The sequence below is a fragment of the Anser anser genome (genome assembly GCF_964211835.1).
Source record: "Anser anser genome assembly, chromosome: 4".
In the NCBI taxonomy this organism is placed as follows: domain Eukaryota; kingdom Metazoa; phylum Chordata; class Aves; order Anseriformes; family Anatidae; genus Anser; species Anser anser.
Genome location: NC_139724.1, coordinates 9616371 through 9637243, shown reverse-complemented (window position 1 = coordinate 9637243; position 20873 = coordinate 9616371). Strand labels below are relative to the sequence as shown.

Here is a 20873-nt window from a genome sequence, read left to right as displayed (position 1 = left end):
TAGCATAAACTAGAGGTTAGCACGCTCTGTTGTTTTGGTGATGTTTGCCTAATCCTACCCCAAGGACACGAGTTTCCCCTCCTGTGCCGGGAAAGCAACTTTCCATTGTTCCTGGCCTGAGTTAGCTTCAGTGGTTTGAAGGGTGATGCTCTGCAGCACATCTGAGCAGCGATGCTTCATTACAAATATTTATTTCCTGTAGAACTTGACTTTTCTTCATCCTCCTGCACACCCTTCTGAATGCAGTGGGCTGGGTTGCCCACCCACTGTTGTATGCAGGTCCCTCTCTCCTCCGAGCTATAATTAACAGGTTGTGATGGATGTGACGAGCTGTTTTGTTTTCCGGCAGATTGTACTTATCGCTGCTGCTGCAGCCTGCCCCGTAGGCTGTTGAGTTGCTGTGTCAGTCTTGTCTTCAGGCTGATGAACACCAGCCTGCCTGAGTCTCTTCCGCAACAGCGGGAGAAGTGACAGCTATTTCATGTTCTGGGGATGCTGCGCTTTGTGTTTAGGAAGTGCTCATGACACTGACCGAGATGCAGGGAGGTCTGGCCCAACCGCAGGGAGGTTCATCTCTGTGCTTGTTGATGCTTGAACGCAAACTTTCAGCTGCACCAGGGTTTTCATGTATCTGCTTGGTATTTTATTTTTTTTTTTGTATTAGTAGCTTTGTCTCATCTGGAAGAAAAAAAAAAAAAAGGAAAGATCATGTTCTGCTGTAAGCTTTATTTACTCAGAAAAGACATTTTTTCCCCCCTCAATTTAATCGGAATGTGGAAGGAACTTTCACCCTTGGTACACATCCTGTGCTGCTGTCATTATATCTGCATTTTATACGCTTTCAATTCACAAAGGCTTGAGCCTCCACACTGCAATTAAGCACTGCAGATTAAAGAGGTGTACTTGGTTTACTTATGCATCTGAAGGGCTTGAAATGTAACTGCCTCAGCAGTTAGCATGGGGGTATCATGCTCTTCAGTGTGAGTCATCGCTACAAAATCCTGTGCTGCCAGTACTGTTCTTTCCCTTGGCATGTTTAGTTTGTTTAGTTAATGAGAGAAGCACTTCAGAGGTAATTAAATGCTTAGTGAACTTCATGGTAGTGAGAGGTTCCTATAAATGGGAGACTAAGGTCCTCTGAGTGCTCGGGGGCAGCAAAATGTCTGAAGGCAACAAGAGCTGCTCAGCTGTTTGTGCTCCTGGATGAACGAGGGCCTGTGCCATAGGAAGGTCTCTTCTGGGCTCACAATCAGCATCTGGCAGCCAGCATGGCCAAAACTGGGATGGAGGCTTCAAATCCACCAGGCAACCCAGCACCAATGTTAGATGGGAATTATTTGTATGCCTCATTTGACCAATAACTCTTGGTCAGGCCAGCAAATATCCAGTTGTTGCTGTGCTATTAGTAAGAGTGGAAGCTCACATGTGTGCAATGGAGTGTAACATTGTCCTTGCTGCTGCTGCTGCTCTTGTTGAGGAACATCATCCTAGTGACAGTGCTGCAGTAGCTGTATCCATCATCCTCTGTGTCTGCTTGCGGTGTTCATGCGTTTACTTGGAAGCATTTGCAAGACTTACCTTCCCCACATGTTGTGGAAGGCATCCCTAACTTGGTTGCTGCCATCTTCTAGATTTTAGGAATATGTGCAGCAATGTGCTACAGTCGATGTGTGGGCCTGGAGGAGGCCGTGCTGCTTTTTGCTTCACTGGTGTTAGCACTGAGCCTTCTGTATTGAACTCTTTGGCAGCACAGCCGTTAATGTCATTGTGGTCTCTGGAGTGTGTTGTGGGGTAGAAGGGCTCTGGGCAGACCTGGGTTGGGGAGATTAAGTGTAAAGCTAATCAGCTGGTATCAGATTTGCAAGGGTGGGTTGTCACCTAAATGCCCAAGCTTTGTGTAACATCAGCTCAGGTTCTGTGCAGAAACACGTAGTTTGGTGTCGCGGTTTCAGGGAGTGTGCTCAGACCTGTTTATTCTGTGTTTCTGTAGTGGCTTAGACTTTCAGAGCCCTCCTTTGCAACAGAGACTGCCAGTTACAGGAGTTTTCTTGTGGTAAGGGACCGGACTCCAGGCTAAAGCTGCGAATGCCGTTTCAGTTCATGCTCCGAGTAATCTGTGTTGCAAGAAGGAAGATCAGTGTTTTAGTTCAGTCTGATTGCGCTGCCAGGCCACAGGGTGTTTTTATGTGAATGGGAAAAGAGAAAAACTCTAAAGCCACACTAGCCTAGTATCCCTTTACCTCATCTGAGAGTGGGAATGAAGGGATGCTTCTGAGAAATAGTTTTATTTGTAAGGATTCCAGTTTTATTCATTTTCCTGCTTTGGTCTGTTTAAATTTTATGTGTGGCTCTCACCTGTATGGTTTGCTTCTGTTCCTTATCTCTACTTAAAAGGCAGTGCCAAAGTTAGCTCTGTAGGCTGAAAGCTGACTTGGATAACGTTCTTCTGAGACATAAGCTGTATTTTATCTACTGTGAAATCAGCCCTGTTGAACTAAATAGACATTTTGTTAGAGCATTCTTTGATTTTTTTTTGGTCAAGAAGAGACTGCAGAAGATGTTCATCTCCTTTGATTCCTGTGGCTACGTGGCTATACATTGGTGGCTTGTATCACAATGTCCAGAGACGAGAAGTATGGTTCTTGAAAGCGTATTGCATTCTTCTACAATTACTGCCTGAAGAGGTTTAAGGGTAATCCTACTGGAAAACTGGAGGACAAAGAAAAAACACCTCCACCAATATTGCAGTCTTTCTTGTTCAGGATTCACTGCTTGTTATTAACAATTGCAAGACTCCCGCTGCTAGTAATAGGAGCTTAGCTTGGATGTGATTGTTCCAGGTTAGCTTGAATTATTTTGTTAGTAAAACAAAGCTCTGAAGTGAAAATTCGTACATAATAAAATAATTCTGGTAACAAATTCAAGTGAGGATATATCTTCATATTTTTGTAGCTATTTAGGTGTTTATGTATTTATTCAAATGTCTTATCACAACGTGTTGTTATTAATGTGTGAAAATCCTATGTTGCCAGCATCAAAAGTAAGTTTAGGTATGCTGTAACTGTGCTATGTTGCCATTTAAATCTGGCAGCTCAGAAGACAGAGCAACCATCCTTGGGCTGCCTGGGAAAGCCAACTTTTGAGTGGGTTGGAGGTGTGGGGCTGTAACCAAACACGGGTGAGAGGTATTAAATGCTTCCAGATCGTTCAGCCTCCGCAATGGCCAGGCAGGACCGTGTGCTGTAAATCTAGGACCTTCCTTTGGTGGCTTACGTAATTTTAAGATATGTGATGCCTTCTAATAGGTGGCCGGAGAGGAATGTATGAAGCTGCTAATTTCAAGGAAGCCATGATGAATGGCTGTGTGAAGAGCTCAAGTCTCTCTGTATCTTTTTTTTCTTTCGTTGCCCTGCTGAACCCATTTGGCTGAATAAAGAATGACATAGATATATAAATGAGGAAAAAGCCTGCTCCTAAAATTGGTTTGTTAACCAGGCAGCAAATATGCAAACAGTGCGTTTTAGGATTGAAGTGGCATGACCCTTAGTGTCACCAGCTCATATGACAGGTGGGCATGGCTTGCCAAAGGTCACCGGCTGCATGTTATATCTCCCTTTCTGCTGCCGTACATGTGCTTATTCTTGCCTTCTGCCCACAGAAGTGGGAGTCAGTATGCTATTGCTGTTTGGGGGCTGATGGCCTCAGCAGTGGTCTTTAGTGGGAATCCATCAGATTTTTCTGTCGGCCATTTTGTGACAGCCTTTGAGCAATGTGTCATATCCTGGCCCGTGGTGGTTGGGCAAGGGGAGAAAGGAAGGACCAAAATATTTCTACCACTTATTTTTTTATGTGCCTGTAACCTAAAGGTGGAACCTCAGCCATTGTGGAAACAGTTTGCATTCCCCATCTCACCAGTCTATGGGAGCAGCCATCTTCCCCCGCTTCAGGCAATGGGCACCCACATCCCTTGCTGAACTGGGTAACAGGTTCAGCTTTGGTAAACCTCCAGATGGGCAGGAGCGTGAATCTGGAATAACTCTGCTAGGGCAGCTGTCCTCCTCCACTTTCCAAGATGTTTCTTGGATATTTTTTTCCCCAGTAGATGAAAAGACTCATTCTTGAGAGGCCCTTAGTTATATCATATTTCTTGAATTTGGAAAACAGTGAAGAATATCGTTTGAGATTAAGATTTCAGCAATGAATATACTTGAAGATTTATTCTAAATACCATTTTAATTTGGAAGTATCTTTTTATTTATTTATTTTTATTAGAGTGTACAGAGCATAAATTCTTTTACACTTTCAGCTTGCACCAGAGTCTTGCTCATATGGAACCCGGTGGCTGTTATGCAAGTGGTCAATATTTAGTACTGTTATTAGCATTTAACAAAAGAAAAAAAAAGTTCAAACCTGCAGACCTTCTATACCATCTGTCTTGATCACTTTGGAGAAATGAGCAGATACTGGGGTTTGGTGGTGCATTGTTTAACCTGACAAAGCTGTTGCCCTGCTTTGTCTATAATCAGCCTTGAAGAGAAGATTTTTTACAAAATGCTAAAACGGTCTTGTTTTCAGCACCAAAATTCAAGACTGGAAATTATTTAATTTTTTATTCTCCTTAGATGTGATTGTGATGTAAACTTTACAGTGAATATTTGCGGTAGATATGTATATATTATTTTTTTTTCCAGAATGGAATTTCAAAATGTCTTGACTTGAGTTCTTGTAGTATAGGGTCCAGAGATCATGACATATAATCAAAATAAATAAATAAATACAAATTTGCCAGAGAGCTGACATGACTATGGGGCTCTATTTTTACAGGATTCCTCTAGAAGTTTAGGTATTGAGTGGCTGGGCACTTTGCACTGCACGGTGATACACTGAGAGCAAGTGATAGACCATTGTGGGGAGTAGATTTGAAGGACTAAGTTTTCTTTATTGTTTGTGGTGGTGTTTTTTTTTTTTCTTTTCTTCTCAGAGTTATTTGATAACTAGCTTCCAACTTTATTCATTGTTTAGCTGTGTGGGTAACTTTCTGGATCTCCAGATGTCCAACTAGCAAAACACATGTTGTGGCATAACTCAGCGCAACTCACAGCAATGAAACTCAGAAGGCTGCAAAAGATGTAGACAAGGTTCATAGTGGCAGCAAATACACCAGTGTTTTCCTCTCTGGAACTTCAGTAAGGAAATTTTGCAGTGGTTTATATTCAGTCTTAATTTTCAGTGCGTTTGGCAATCAGATGCTCGGGAGAATTCGCCTAAAATAAGGGTCTTTGGTTTTGCAGTGAGAGAATTCGTCCTAATTTCTCTGGACAAGTGTATTTTTGTCACATGCTGCCTGAAGAAAATGCTGATAAACTTCATATGGCCTTCTCATACAGGTCGTCAGCAGAGAGGGAAGAATGCCTTTTCATTTCTAGGTGTACGTCTGTGTGTTAAAAATGCATAGATTTTTATTTTAAAATTTTATTTGTTTGTATATGTGTCAAAGAATCACAGAATGGTTTGGGTTGGAAGGGACCTTAAAGACCATCCAGTTCCAACCCCCCTGCCATGGGCAGGGACACCTCCCACCAGACCAAGTTGTCCAAGGCCCCATCCAGCCTGGGCTTGAACACCTCCAGGGATGGGGCAGCCACAGCTTCTCTGGGCAACCTGTGCCAGGGCCTCACTGGCCTCTGATCGATTGTTAACTATTCAGTGTTTTGAGTGTCTGTATATATAAATGTATATTAAAAACCAAAGCAACATCAACAAAAAAACCCTGCAACTGTGTAATCTGAAGTCATGTAATTGTCATGTTTGAGGTCAAGCAATCTAGAACTGTTACAGAACAGAACATAGAAAATTATATATGTTCTGTATATACATGTAAGCTAGAAATGCAAAATTAAATCTGAAGTTGTTATATGTTCTCATGAGCTTTATTAGCTTGTGATAAAGATTTTTGTCTTAGCTATAAACAGCTGGAATGAATTTATTAAACAATGTGCAACTCCTTTAAAATGTGTTTCTTATTTTCTGAGGGTTTTTTATTGGATTTTTTTTTTCTGCGGTATTTTATATGTTGGGTGTTTAGCCAGTAAGTGTCTGGCTTAAAGTAAATGTCTGCTCTAATATTCCCATGACATATAAAAGGCAAGATATCCACTAGGACTTACTAATGCCTCCTATTTCTGTTTTATTTCTTCGTGCTAGAAGTTTGTGCTTGACTAATCCTGAGGAGTTCTCTGTCCACTGCTTTAAATGAAGGCACAAACATGTACGGCTGTTGTTGTTGATCTGGAGAAGGTTGTATAAAAAAAAAAATCAACTCTGTGATGTTGAGGCAGTACATCATCTCTTTCTTTCAGGCTGTGTTCAGAAGTTGCTGCTTTTTCATTAATGATGTTTGCAAGACTGCACTTTGATTCTCTGACCAGGTTGCAAAACCTGCCAGCTGCTCCCTTTCTTGTTTTTTCTCAGCTAATACAAATTTTTCCTCTTCTGTCCTGGCTGTCCCCAAGTTCTTCCCATGTGGTTGCCAAGACATCTTCCTTCATTGTTGCTTGAATTACATCACCATCCTCCTGCAGTCTCTGAAATGATCTCTTCTTTCCATCATTTAGTAAAAATTTATTGGTCTTTCAGTCACATTTGTATTTCTCACATCTATTGTGTCACTCCTGGTCAGGATTTATGTCACTAACTCAGAATTTATTTATCTATTTATTTTTTTCCCCCTATATATGACTTCTATATATGTCCTCACTTTTTATGGAGCTGATGCAGTGGCACCCATTAATGCCTATGGGTTTAAACTTGAAAGTAGATTTCTGCTAGAGGTTTAGCAGAGTTCTGGTTTGGGATAACGGTTAGGTGAGCTGTACTCCCTAGACAGATTTTTTGCCCATAAGGAATACTCATGGTGCCTGAACTTGCCCCTGTTTTTCTCTTTACTTATGTGGTGCAGATTATCATTATCTAAATTATACAGTCTTTGAAGCAAGTAGGTTGTTTCTTACATGTTTATTCATGTCTGTTCTCTTTGTGGATAAGAGAAAGTGAAACAGCAGTTGGTATATGATGAGGCATTCAATTTGTAGTAGCATTTTCCTGCCACTGGTGAAGCTGTATTAGTTTCTGTCAGGTCAGGTTTCAGTTCACACTTCCCCATGTACTTCATCTGTTCACTTTGCTTTCATGCGTGGGATTGCTTCATGAGTTGTATTTCCTTCTCACCACTGCCATGTGTGAGACTCCTCTTTGCATCCTTCAACTCGTCTTCCCATAAGAGGGACTCCAAGGCAATAAAAACAGGGAACTCTTTAATTTAAATTACACAGAATAAAATATTATTCTGTTTGTATTCCTATGAAAGAGTGTATTCTGGAAAATATGGGGCAATGACATTATATTTGATGCAAGAAAGGCATATCCTATTGAGAGGGACCCTGAAACCCGTATGGAAACACAATAGGCTAATAAGATTATTAGGGAGATGGATGTTCAGTTAGTTGCATTAATTTTATCATCTGTAAATGAATAAAAATAATCCTGTTCGGGAACAGAGGAAGTACACAACTATATGCACTGCAGGGATCTTCATGTGTATGGCCTTCATGCTGTGGAAATGATTTATTATTATTATTTTTTGTTCTTCTGGAAGAAGCTGAGCTCAGTATCACTTGATACACAACTTAAGCACAATTAGAGAAAAGCTTTGGTTTCGGTTAGTTCAGGAAACTCCAGGAAAAAAAAAAAAAAAAAACAACAACAACAACAAAAACCCACTAATTTTGTAACTTTCTAAACTGCTCATTCCAAAAGAGAGGCAATAGCAGTCTTCTGGGTGTAATTAATGCTGTGTGCTCTTGATGGCCAAGACCCTGGCTGCTGCCTGCCAGGGACGTGCCAGTGTCAGCAGCACTTCTCATTGTTTGCTGTAAAAATGTCAGGTACTTGAAACTTCTGTTTTGATGCAAGCCAGGTGGCTCCTAAAGTGATATCTCTTCAGCAGTCCCAAGTAGTCGCTTCGGTTGTGGGATTAATGTGTTGGGCATTCAAAAAAAAAAAAAAAAAACAGCCCTGGAAGAGAGACTCTACAGACTCGCAGCTCACAAGAGCTAAAGCAGCCGTACAAAGTTTATATTACATTTCTAGCTACGTTTTCATTCCATTTCCTCTTTCTGTCTCTCTGAGAAATTAACTAGGCAATAATTTTTACCCACTGGCATATAGTCTCCCAGGGAGAAACCTGGATTAGTTCTGTAAACTCTCTGAACAGAAGAATAATCTTCAGAGAGAAGCCAGCCAGTTAAAATAAATAGGGCTCTGGGGCATGCTGGCAGTATGGGAACACAACTGAGCTCCTTGAGAGAAGGCTTACTGAAAGCTCCTAATTTACGCTCCGAAATATCTGCAGACATTCTGGCACTTAACTGTAAATCACTTTCCGTCACTGAAGTATTTAGAAAATGTATGTGTTTTTTTTTAATTGCCCACCACCTTCTTCTTTTAAATCTGACTGTAGCCATGATATCCAAATTGTTTTGCCATCATCCTTTCAGCAGCTTGATTTTTGACATCACAACTTTATTTACAACTTTATTTCTTCCCCAACTCAGAATATTACTTGGGTCCCCTGAATATCAGGATACACAGGTACTGCCCATCTCAGTGACAATTTTTATTCTTTTCAGAGCCTTAGGTGGCTCAAAAAAGCAAGACCAGATGCTTAGCTTTGTTAGGTGCCAGTAGAGATACGCTTGCATAGAATAGTTTTTTTATTCCTTACATGAAGTGGATGAGAGTTTTGACTCATTTTAATAATCCTTTGAATCCCAGAGGGTATATAAGATTTTAGCTTATATCTCAGTACCTGAATAACATGTTTAAGCTACATGTAAAATGCATAAATTATATCAGAATTGATTACTGCTTGTTTAGTTAATTGCTTCCCTTTCACAGAGAAGTTAGAGATGAAGAAGACACTTTTTGTGAAGCCGTCTGCCTCTGCTTCCTGACATCCGCAGCAGCTGGGGGGGCACAGATGAAACCTGCTCATGGCAGGGCAGAACTGCAAGGCACCCATGATCAGTCAAGCCGTGACAAGTGAGGGATGGCACTAGCTAATAACCCTTTGGCATCAGAACGTGGAAACTGTTCCTGCTTATTAGCAACCTGTTCTGGGGCAAGCACGGGAAGTTGAGGGCTTGTTCTTCTGTTTCATCCCCCTGGCATTCAGGTGGATCTGTTTAGCATCAGCTGATGAAAAACAGAAGACGGCGTATCCAAAAGACCTATGCATCGTGCAGTTATCCTATTCTGTAAAATCAATCAATGGTTTTAGATTTTATTTGGCATCAACCCAATTGTGTGCGAGAGTAAGTGATGCTGCGTGGTGCCTCTTCTTGCAGCAACCATCTTCTTTGTGCTCCTCTGTAGGTGTGTAGCTCTGTGTTTGGTGCGTGCAGGGATGGATGAAGTGATTGATGTGTGCATGTATGTGACAGTTTACAGTTTTTTTTTTTTTTTTGTGGAGGACTCGATAAATATCAAAGGTTGAAATACAGCGAGAGAAAAAGTTTAAGAAGAAAAGAGAGGGTTGAAACCATATGTCTTATGTCTGTAAACGATATGTCCAGAACACATGAACCCACACTCATTCTCAGCCATGTTTGTTTAGAAAGAAAACTCCAGCTTTGTGTTAGCTTTTGTTTGACACAGCTCCTGAATGTGGGATGATAGGGATACATGGCACAATCGCGTTAAAATATATGTTGTTGTCAGGGTTACTGCCGAGGATAAATGGCAGAACTGAGAATGAAAAGCGAGATGTGGTTTTGTGGGTTCCTCACTAGCGAAAGGCTTGAATGCCTGTGGGCTCCCTCCAGCCTTTCTCTGTGGGCTGCAATAAGTTGAAGAGCTGTCTTGGGGAAACTTCAGCCAAGCTGTCAGCTGCTGTGCTGCAGCAAGGGAGCTGCTGAGATTGGAAAAAAAGGGATGAAGCAAAGCAGGAGGACCTGGGAGGGCAGGCTGGAGGCATAGGTAGTCCTCTCCCTGGGATGGTAGCCGATGGTGGGGTACAGAACCAGGTTGAGAAGCATGATTAATGCTTTGCTTTATGCTTTTATGTTACATGTTGTCCTCAGTGATGGTTGGTGTGCTCTGATCACCCTGGACTACAGGTTTATCCATCAGTCTGGGAGCACCTTCAGAGTTACAGGGAGAAGGCGGCAGGTGGATGATGGGGAGCCTGGGGCAGTCTTCTGGGGAGAGGCAAGGGCAGGGTTTCCTGGCAGTGGGACATAGCAAAATACCCTGGTAATCAAAATTTTTTTGACCTAAGCTAATTCTGATACCCAATTGGTTTGGGGGAAACCTTCAGCATATTTACAGGATTGCCTCATAACCCATTTTGTAGCTGGTCGTGTCAGCGGTTTCCACTGCAAACCTTATATTACAGCTCTTACACCTCAGCTGTATAAATTTGATCTGGACTTTAAAATTGGCATGTACGTTCTTGATTTGGAAGCGAGTATTAAGGCTGGCTGGCTAATCTGTTGGCTATGTGAATAACACTGCCATAGTAAAGGCTGTGAGGAATATGATACAGCTCTCAGTTTCCAGCGAGAGCAGAGGAAGCTCATTTGCCACAAAAAGCAGGTGCTCCCCTGACTCTTTCAGTACTTTTTATCATGCAGAAGTGGTAAGCTAGATCCCAAGGGTACCAAACCTGTCAGGAGTCCAGAGTGTAAGTGGGGTTTTTGCTTTCTGACTTGCAGGGAATGAACAAGGGGAGCAGCTTGGGCGAGCTGCCCCAGCAGGTAGGGCTGGCTGGAGCACACCACTACCCTATTTGCGCTCCAGGATTTGGGTGTTAGACCCCAGGGCAATGTGCTCTCGTGTCTGTGGGTTGCTTTGTGCAGGGCACATGCCCTCGTGTTTTGGGGCAGGCTTGTGTGCTCCAAAATGACAGCAAGGGTTTCTTCCCTGAGCTTGCAGTGAACCACCGAAGGGGTGCTTCCTGGTGTACTTGGAGCTCTACGTGCATTTGAGAGCATGCTGTTAAATACCACAGCAAGGTGGTACTTTGCTCAGGTTGAGCAAGGTTAGGAATAAACAGGGGAGTAACAGGTCACGAGTGTAAATGGTAGCATCAAGTGTGTTATAGCAGGGAGATAAAGCCTCTGCGGTTGGAACATCTGCGTGCAAGAGCAAAATATTTGATAAAGGGAGGTCGTCTATTTGCTTAGTTTGTGGTTCTGCAAAGTTCTCCTGTAACATTATTTCCGTATGTGGGTGTACATTTTTTTTTTCTTTTAATACTTTAATGTAGGAAGAATGCAGGCTGAAAGGGAAGCAAGAGTGGTAGTGATTAAAGGTCATTGTCTGGTTGACTTCTGTTCTGATTATGCATTTTTTTTTAACTGAATTGCTATAGGCAACCACACACCAGAAATGCTTGAGGGGTAAAAATCAAGCTGGAGGGATTTCAGAGAGCACAGTGAGTTTTAAATTAGGTGCAATGAATGCCATTCTGTGAGAGGGGAAGTTACAGATGACATTGAAGGATTTTTGTGTCACAGGGGAGCATTATTTGCTGTTGGACTACAAAATAGTTTCTTTGGAAAAGTGGTTGTGATGCACCACCACGCGAGCCGGTTGTAGCTACGGTTTATTCAAGGCAGGCGGCGTGGGAAAGATAAAAGCTTCCATCTCTATTCAAGTAGACCTTTGTCTTATGAGTAACTGCAGTCCGAGTGTCTAATTTAGTACTGCATAAAAGCTAAGTAATGATATGGTCGAAAGAAGAGATTCTTGTCAAGTTTTCTTCTTAGTCATGTGAGGAAAAAGAGATGGTTATATGCTAATTAGAAATGAGTTAAGCTACAAATTGCATTGATTCAGAGATAGGTGTGCATGTATGTGCACACACACAATTTCCCTAGAAAGAATCTATTAAAATACCTTGTGAAAGTGGAAAGTATTTTTTTTTTATTATTTCTTTATGTTGCTTATTGCAAAGTGAAATGATAGGCTAGCTAAAATTTAGCTCAACAAAGCGGTCATATTGCGGTATGTTTTGGTCCATTTGCTTTTAAAAATCTGGGGGGTAGAACTGTGCTGAGATATCTACGTTTGGAACGTATTTTCGAACAATATTTGCAGTTTTGGAATTCTGATGTTTAAAAAAAAAACAGCAGTGAAATAATTGGGTTCAAATAAAACTCAGGTCTATTATTAGATGGGTGATTTTATAAGTGTTTATTAGAAAGCGTCCTGAGTGTCTCTGGATGGCGCAGACTGGATTTTGGCTTTCAGCCATGAAGCTGATGGCTGCTGAGGGATGAGAAGAGGTTTGCTGCTGGGGACTGTGGGAGTGATTGGTCTCAGCAGGTGCCTGATCACGAAATGTCTCTCCTGCTTGCCTCCCTCTCTGTCTCAAAATGAGCTTCCCAGAAAATATAGACATGCAACTAGGTAGGAGGAAATGTTTTTGGTTTGGCAATTTTGTGGTTTTAGAAGTCTGCTGCGTAACATTAAAAAAAAAATGTAGCTGTATTTAATTCTTGATTTTAAAAAACTTTCCTCTTACTGCAAGTACAGAATTAAAACAGATACATCAAGGATTTCAAGAATATTTCTGCTGCTTAGAAATTAGTTTGACTCATAGGTAGCCTGTTTTGTAATTTTTAACAATGGCACCTATTTTTTTTTTTTTAAGCTTCTCTGTCTGTTGGATTTTTCAGGATGTGGGTGGAAAAAAAAGTGAAATCAATGGAGTTAGTTTCCACTGTGATAAGGAATATGGGGAACCTTTCTTTTATTTTTGGTTCAAATATGTAAACAGTTGTACATACAATCCCCAGTATGTATATGAACTTGTTGTTTGTAATGATAACATGCAGTTAGAGAACCTAAGAAATGTCAAAAATAAGGCTCCTGGGTATAAAAATATATCTGCAGTGAGGAAAGTGATCTTAATTATTTCAGTGTTCAAATTCCTACTGCTGTGTTCAGTGTGTGCTTATTTTAAATTATGTTTATGTATCTGTTGCTCTGATTGTATTGCTCTTTCCAGTATCTGCCATAAAACTGTGCCCTGTAGCTGTACCACTAGCTTGTTACAGCTGCTTCATGAAGCAGGGATGCTGGCCGGCACTGCCAGGGAAGACTCGTGCTGGCGATGAGATTTCCTAGAAGTACCAACCTCACCTCCCTTCATTAGTCAGATCTCTTATCCCAAAATCTGTAGGTGTTACTTGGAAGTTTTATCCGCTATATAAAGATAAGGAGATTACTGCTCTGGCATCTCTCTGCATATACGGTTCTTGAAATAACAGTCCAGTAATTTGTTAATTCAGCCGTGTCTGTGACGCTCGCTATCTATAAAGCAGATTCAGTCCCCTGCTTGCACGGCAGGTCTCTCACAGACACAGCCTGAAGCTCTCCCTGCTTCCTGGGACGTCTGCTTTTTTTCCCATCTTCAGGACATGCTTCCCAGTCCTATTTTTAATGCAATTTCAGCTGAAAATTTTACAGGTTTCTACCACTTGTGCATGCAGATTTTCATTGCCAGAAGGCAATTATTTAAGAGTGACCTCTTGAAAAGCACATCATCTGGTTTCTTGTGTGTTAGCCACTAGAATTGCATAAAGAAAAAAATGAGATTTATTTGTTCTATTTTACACTTACATGGAAGGTGTCTCTTCCTCCCCGCCCCCCCCCCCCCCCCCCCCCCCGAAAATATTGATTAAGAAGCCTGCTTTTGGAGTCTTGCTGCTCGAATGCTTATAGGTTGCTTTCTCATCACTAATTACATCGTACGTGGATTGTGCTCGTTTGCCTGTATTCTGAGAAATCTGGATTTTATTCACTTTAGCAGTCCAACTACAAGGCATGGTGATCCTTCTGACCTTTAGCTTTTAACACCCTTACGTTCCATTCCCTTTTCCAGACATTGCTGTCAAATGTCAGTAGCAGTTTAGAGAACTGTTTATGGCCTTTTTCCCCCCGCCAAGGTTTGAGGATCTTCCCTATAAATAGCTATGTTGGTCATAGTGTTCTGTGTGCTCATGGGGTTTCCTGACCTGGGTTTTATAGTAATTGGCTCTCTTACCTCAAAAGTTGAGTCTGAACACCAATTTTTTGAGGAGTATTGGCTTTGTTGTTGAAGTCTCTTGGAAAATGATCCACCACAGAAATTGCAATTCTGATGAATTTAGCAAGCCCAGAAGTTTTCTTAAATTAGTGCATCTTCTTTTTCTGTCTGCCTTCCTTGTATGGCGTTTGCTCTGCTGCCTTCCACTTGTTAGCACCATTCAATTTCAACTCTGGGTGAAATATTTGTGTTCACCTACCATGCTGAGGGACTAACTGCTATTTTGAATCTGACGAGATGACAAGTCTTCCTACCTTTCCTGCTTCCCCTTTCACTAAGATAATGTACTTGATAAAATACAATTAACACCAGATAGAAGGATTTTTCAGGGTTTGTTTGAATTTTTGGCTGTTCTGACTTGCTAATGATTGCTACTATGAATGTCTGTTTAATAGTGACTGATGTGGGAAAATGCCAGCCATGACCCACTGAGTGTGAAATCTGCTTTAAAAAATATGTTGTCAAATTATATAAGTATTCTATTGGCACTTGTCTTGCAGCATTAAGCAAAAGTGTTTGTCTTCAGATGCTGTCAGATACATATCACAGCTGTCTTGTATTGTCCCTGAGTTTTTAAGAAAGACTTAACCACATCTAGTAGGCTGATGGTGTACTTTCCACAAGGTTATTGACAGGTGACATCCTTCTCATATACTGTTTATATACAAATACAAAAAGTCCCTTGTATTCTATGTGTATCTAACCCTTTGCCAAAGACTGTTTTCAAGATTTAGCCTTACTTCAATTGTTATAGAAGTGTTGTGGAGACTGATGACTGTAGTTTGTGGCTGGTCATTGTTGAAAGGGGTAACTTCTTGGTGGCTACTGGATGCACTAAAAGAGAGGCTGTAGACAATGTGGATGAAAGGCTTACTTCTGCCTCCCCTGGAGAAGTCACTTGCTAGTATGTGATTGTTGTCCAAGGAGAAGTCCACTTTTGGAAATAAAGATGAAGTAATTTTGTTACTTCAGCACCTCTCTAAAAACATAGCACTTTTTTTTCAAGAAATAGACTCACACTTGCATGCAAAAAAAAAAAAAGAGTTGTGAGGTTTTGCATGTGTAACTTCCAAGCATAGAATCATAGCGTCATTAAGGCTGGAAAAGACCTCCAAGATCATCTGGTCCAACCATCACCCTACTACTAATGTCACCCACTAAACCATGTCCCTAACAGCCACGTCCAACCTTTCCTTAAACACCTCCAGGAACGGTGACTCCACCACCTCCCTGGGCAACCTGTTCCAGTGCCTGACTACTTTTTCTGAGAAGAAATGTCTTCTACTTTCCAACTTAAACCTTCCCTGGTGCAATGTGAGGCCATTCCCTCTAGTTCTATCGCTAGTTATCTGTGAGAAGAGGCTGACCACCAGCTTCCCACACTTTCCTTTCAGGTAGGCCTAGCAATGAGGTCTCCCCCGAGCCTCCTCTTTTCCAGACATAACAATCCCAGCTCCCTCATCCACTCCTCACAGGACTTGTGTTTCAGGCCCTTCACCAGCTTCGTAGCCCTTCTCTGGACACGCTCCAGGGCCTCGATGTCCTTCTTGTAGTGAGGGGCCCAAAGCTGAACACAGTACTCGAGGTGCTGCCTCACCAGAGCAGGGTACAGGAGGACGATCACCTCCCTGGTCCTGCTGACTACACTATTCCTGACGCAAGCCAGAATGCCCCTGGCCTTCTTGGCCACCTGGGCACACTGCTGGCTCGTGTTCAGGTGAGCATTGACCAACGCCCCCAGGTCCTTTTCCTGTGCACAGCTTTCAAGCCACTCTGCCCCAAGCCTATAGCTCTACATGAGGTTGTTGTTGCCAAAGTGCAGGCCCCGGCACTTAGCCATGTTGAACCTCATCCCACTGGCCTCTGCCCATCCATCCAACCTGTCTAGGTCCCTCTGCAGGGCCTTCTTACCCTCTGGCAGATCAACACTTCCCCCCAGCTTGGTGTTGTCTGCAAACTTAGTGAGGGTGCACTCAATTCCCTGAAGAAGCAATTACAGCTTCTTGGCTGTAGGAGAGGGAATACAACTGGAAACAAAAAGGGAATTTGCACCACACAGGACTGTTCTCTGTAGCCAGATATGAAGTGATCAACAGCTTGAGTACCATGGGTATGTCAGTGCGTAGATCTTGCTATGTGTTGCCTTATTTTTATTTCTATTCTTGGTAATTAAGCTAGTTGAATTCAAATGAAAAGATTAATTTATTGTTCAGTCAGGGTCAATAATGTGAACTTTACAAAGGTTTCTGTTGTTAAAGTGCTTCATTCAAGTGGACCAAAGGCAGTTGAATTGAACTTCAGCAGTGACCTTGATCAAAGACGCGAACTTTTCAAGAGGCCTTTCTTATTCCCTAATAAACCTACCAAGAATAAGGCAAAACAAAATCCTCTAACTGGCCTGTCTGCAGTGTTGAACTTTTGACTTTCTAGTATTTGCAGCTGGGGAAAAGTCAGTTTCACTACTGATGACGTCTTCCATACACATGAGCAGCCATTGACAAATACATAAACTTTGAATAGATGGCTTACATTGAAAATCTAGTATAGAAAAAAATGGTTTAGCCTTCCTCTTTCCTCCTTTATGAGAAATTTCTGAAGTGAAGAGATAAGAAACTGAAATGTAGCATCCAGGAAATTTTGTGTGCCTATCCCTGCTTGTGTCTCTTAGTGAATGTGCACAGCTGTCAGCCAGTGAAGTAGAAGTGGAGTTTGATTTTGAAAAATGGATAATGCTGTGCAATGCTTTTCCTGTCATTCACATGAAATAAGAAATTATAAATATTGCTTTACCAGAAAAAAAGATTGTAGATATACTGTAATTTCCACAGGAACATACTCACAAAGGAGAAATGATAACTTTTTATTTTCCGTTTCCGTTTCTATGAGCACCACAGTGTATAAATAATCTTTTGAGGTCCTGTATTCAAGGAATATAAACATAAGTCATTCAAGTTTCTCATTTGCCACTTTCATGGTATTTCAGCTTAGTGACGGTGGAAAGGCAGCCCGAGCACACGTGGGGATTGGCGACGTGGTTCTCACCATTGATGGGATAAGTACTGACGGGATGACTCACCTAGAAGCACAAAACAAGATCAAGGCATGTACAGGCAATCTGAACATGACTCTGCAAAGGTAAGGTAGCTTTTCTCTCTCTCTCCTTTTTTTTTTTTTTGGAAGGAGAATTAATCATCATCGTAACAGTTGTTTGGAGGATAAAAGCATGTAAGTGGTTTGGCAAAGTGCATAGAGTTAAATGGCGGTGATTGAAAGATACACTGCTGTAGCCTGAAACATGTCTTGATTTATAGCATTTTAGAAAACTTATTAGTTGTTAATTACATGAATAGACAAAGACCTTTTCCAACCTTCTGTCACCTCCTCTATATTGTAAGAAGTCTATTTCCTCTTCATTTTGAACTTAAGTTTCATTAACAGTTTTTAATTAAAAACAGGTCTCACCAGGCTTTTTCCCCTCTCTTCCTCCAGTTGACTAGGGGCATATCTTTTTGTGTCAAGTCCTACATCATTATTTTATTTGTAAACTTCCCGTTACATCTGGCTGCCATAGTGTCATTCAGCTTCCTTTTGAACTTCCTGCATTTGGAACAACAGCTAATGTGGCAGATCAGTCTTTTTTTTTTTTTTTCCTCCCCTCAAGAGTCCTGCAATAGTTTTGGTTGAGTATATTCCAATAAAAATTTTCTTGAACCATTAGTGGTGAGATTGCACTATTGCATAGGATGACTATCTGGTCACTAAACAAACAAGCACTAAAAATGATGAAACAAAATGTGAAATGTTCTTTTAAACAATTAGTTTAGGACCTACTACTAGAGAAATTATAGGAGGCATTAGAACACTATTAATAGAAGATCTGATCTTATTTTTGGTTAATGAGTTGATGTTGCATGTAAATGGTAACAAAAAGGCAAAGTTAAGGTATGAAAAGCAGTCAAAGTGAAGCAAGATATAATACTCAATGCTCCACAAAACTGAACTGTGCATTGGATTTTGGTTGAGGGGAAGTGTGTTCAATTTTCTTCAAGACAAAAGTGAGGTACTACATTGACCAGTTCCAGGAATTCTGTCGTCTTAGTAAATAGTTGGCTTCTTCATAGGTCTATTTATTTAAGCATTACCTTCCAATATATTACCTCCATTTGAATCCCCCTGCTACAGAATCACGGATTTTTTTAAACAGTCAACTCTTGAGTTACATGGATGAAAATACTGCAGCTCAGTGTTGGAGCGAAATGTTTCCCAAAATGCTGCTGCTGTTACTCAAAGTTGCAGCCTCCTTTTGCTAATTGCAGTTTCTACTATAGAAGTTAGAGCTTGGGCCAACCTCCCCATTCCGAAATGTACTGTTTCTGGAATTTCAGCATACCGCTGTTACCATGGGACTATATTTTGGGTGAGGTTGGAAGAAGGAAGCTGGATGCTCATGTGCTGGTTAGTGGAACCGAAGCAGGAAGAGCAGCAGCACAACAAATTCCTTTAGACTCTCAAAAGTCTCCCGGGGCTAAATATTGGCTTTTATTAGAAGACTGCTATTTTTATTTAATGATGCGAGTGAGCATCTTGCAGAAAAATTGGCCCCTGAAGCCATCGCATAATGAGAACCATCTTTTCTTGTTATCAAAGAAAATAACAGCCGTTGTACCCTGCTGCTTGTGCCCTCCTTCAGCAGTGCAAAGTTCTTCAGTGAGTGTTAAGTCCCATAACAATATAATTTCAACAGTTATTACCTTTCCTGAAATATTATCCTGCCTTTATTGAAAGGAACACCCCTCTCAGAGGGCAAAAATAAGAGATGACATGGCTGTAGGTCTGACTAATGTCCGGCTCTCCAGGGTGGTGGTGGTTGTTCCCAGCTCTACATGACATGTAGCTGAGTAGTTGTTTGAGCGCTTTCCTTTCTGAGAGGGTACAGTTTCAGCCTTGCTTGTTGTTTCTTGTTTTGTCTGTTGTCCTGCTGTACTTTGGTCCTTAGCTGCCCTTAATAAGGGATTCCTTTTGCTCAGCCTCTGAAGAAAGGAGTATCTTGTGGCGTGGCTCATGCCTGGGGCATCTTCTCCAGTGAAACTTGTAAAGTTGGCATTAAGAGATTCTTGATGAAACAAAGGTATTATACCAGCTCATCAGAAGAATCATGCATCGTGTCGAGTGTGTCATTTGCTTTTCGGGTTCTCAACAAGGGAAGCAGGTCATTTGGAAATGCACTTTCCAGGATCCCACTGAGTCACCCCTGCAGGTAACCATCAGTGTGGGGGTTTGACCCACTTTCTCCCACCATTGTAAACTGATGGGCAGGGTTAATATCAGATATCAGAAAGGAATAGCAGGTGTGTCCCGTTCAGGCAGTAACTTGTCTGATTGGGTGCAGAGATGACTGCTCTGTGGTTTGAAAATCGAATTAATCATGAGTTTAGCCCAGTCCCCTCCTGTTCTCACCCTTCCTACCCTGCCTAGGAAGTGACTCACTGGCGTCTGCTACCTGACAGCTGAAGGCTAAGCTGGGTTCAGACTAGCAGAGATCAAAGAAATAGCCTCAGCTCCCAGCATCTGGGGGTGGGACAGATGTCCTGTCTCACGGCTGTGCTGCGCTCCCATGGGCTCAGCTGATTCTAATTCTGCCTGGATCCCATGAAACCAAAGCCATGGGCAGTGCACTCCTGGCTCCCCTGCCTGTGAAAGATTTGCTTTGATGGATTATTTATTTTTTGAGGCTGGAAGATAGTGCTTTGGGAAGCTGGGTTGACTCAAACTAACTGCAGATACCGGTTGCCCATGGGAAGGATGACTTGAGGGTATAAACAGGGTGGCGAGATAAGGCATTTTAATATTGAGAGATTTCCATAATAGTATTCTTCTGTTGCTGTCTCTTCTCTTAAAACAAAACAAAACCAAATAAAGTATTTTGAGCCATTATTGCTCCCATGAAAGATTAAAGAGAAGATACTGTCAATGTGAAAACAGTGTTGGTTTTTAAATTTTGCTGGTGTCATAAATAGAAACGGAAAATCTTTTTTTTTTTTTACATATTGTAATTATTTTTTTCCTTTTAAACACTTGCGCTTTTGTATACTTCTACATAGGCTACTGATTGCTTGAGCTATGATGTGAGAGTGCTGAGGTTAGTCCTAAAAATATGTACAAATTTCCAGATAATGTTCCTAGTTTTCTGCTGTTTTAAACGAAAACAATGATCAGTTGGTCAGTGCATTACTTTGGGTACCAAGAAAACTGGAAGGTTGTTACGGCTTGAGCTAATGGCTTTTGTAGCATGAGCTTGTCCATGCACTGTTTTATGAAAGATGTGAAAGAACTCTGGTGAAGGTAGTCATAAGAACCAAAATGTTTTTCCATCTGGTACATTTCTGGGGGTAACAATAACCTTTGTTCAAGATAAATAGTAAGAAGTACTGTACACTCATCTACGGATGCTGTTTTATGTAATCTTGAGCGTGTGGAAGTGAATGTGATCATACAGACTTTAGTGTGGTGTGAAAATAATTGCAACATGAGGAAAAATTGCTGGGTACATGACCTGCCTCACAATGGGACTGGCTGTGCAGCTTGCTTGGGAGAGAATAATTAAAATCATCAGAGCAATTGTTAGTTGAAAATAAAATTTATTTTATATAGTTACAGCTTTTATGTCTATGTATATAACTTCATGAATATATGTGGCAAAAACAACAGAAACAAGTCCTTA

General features: G+C 41.4%; 1 protein-coding gene across 10 annotated transcripts in view; it reads left to right on the top strand.

The window, feature by feature from the left end:
* Positions 1-20873, top strand: part of PDLIM5 (PDZ and LIM domain 5) — a 132561-nt gene that overhangs the window by 22989 nt on the left and 88699 nt on the right. For all 10 annotated transcript variants that reach the window (XM_083834780.1, XM_083834777.1, XM_083834778.1 and 7 more), the window contains exon 3: positions 17136-17287. In XM_083834780.1, the coding sequence (XP_083690906.1) occupies positions 17136-17287 (152 nt within the window). The remainder of the gene's footprint in view (positions 1-17135; positions 17288-20873) is intronic.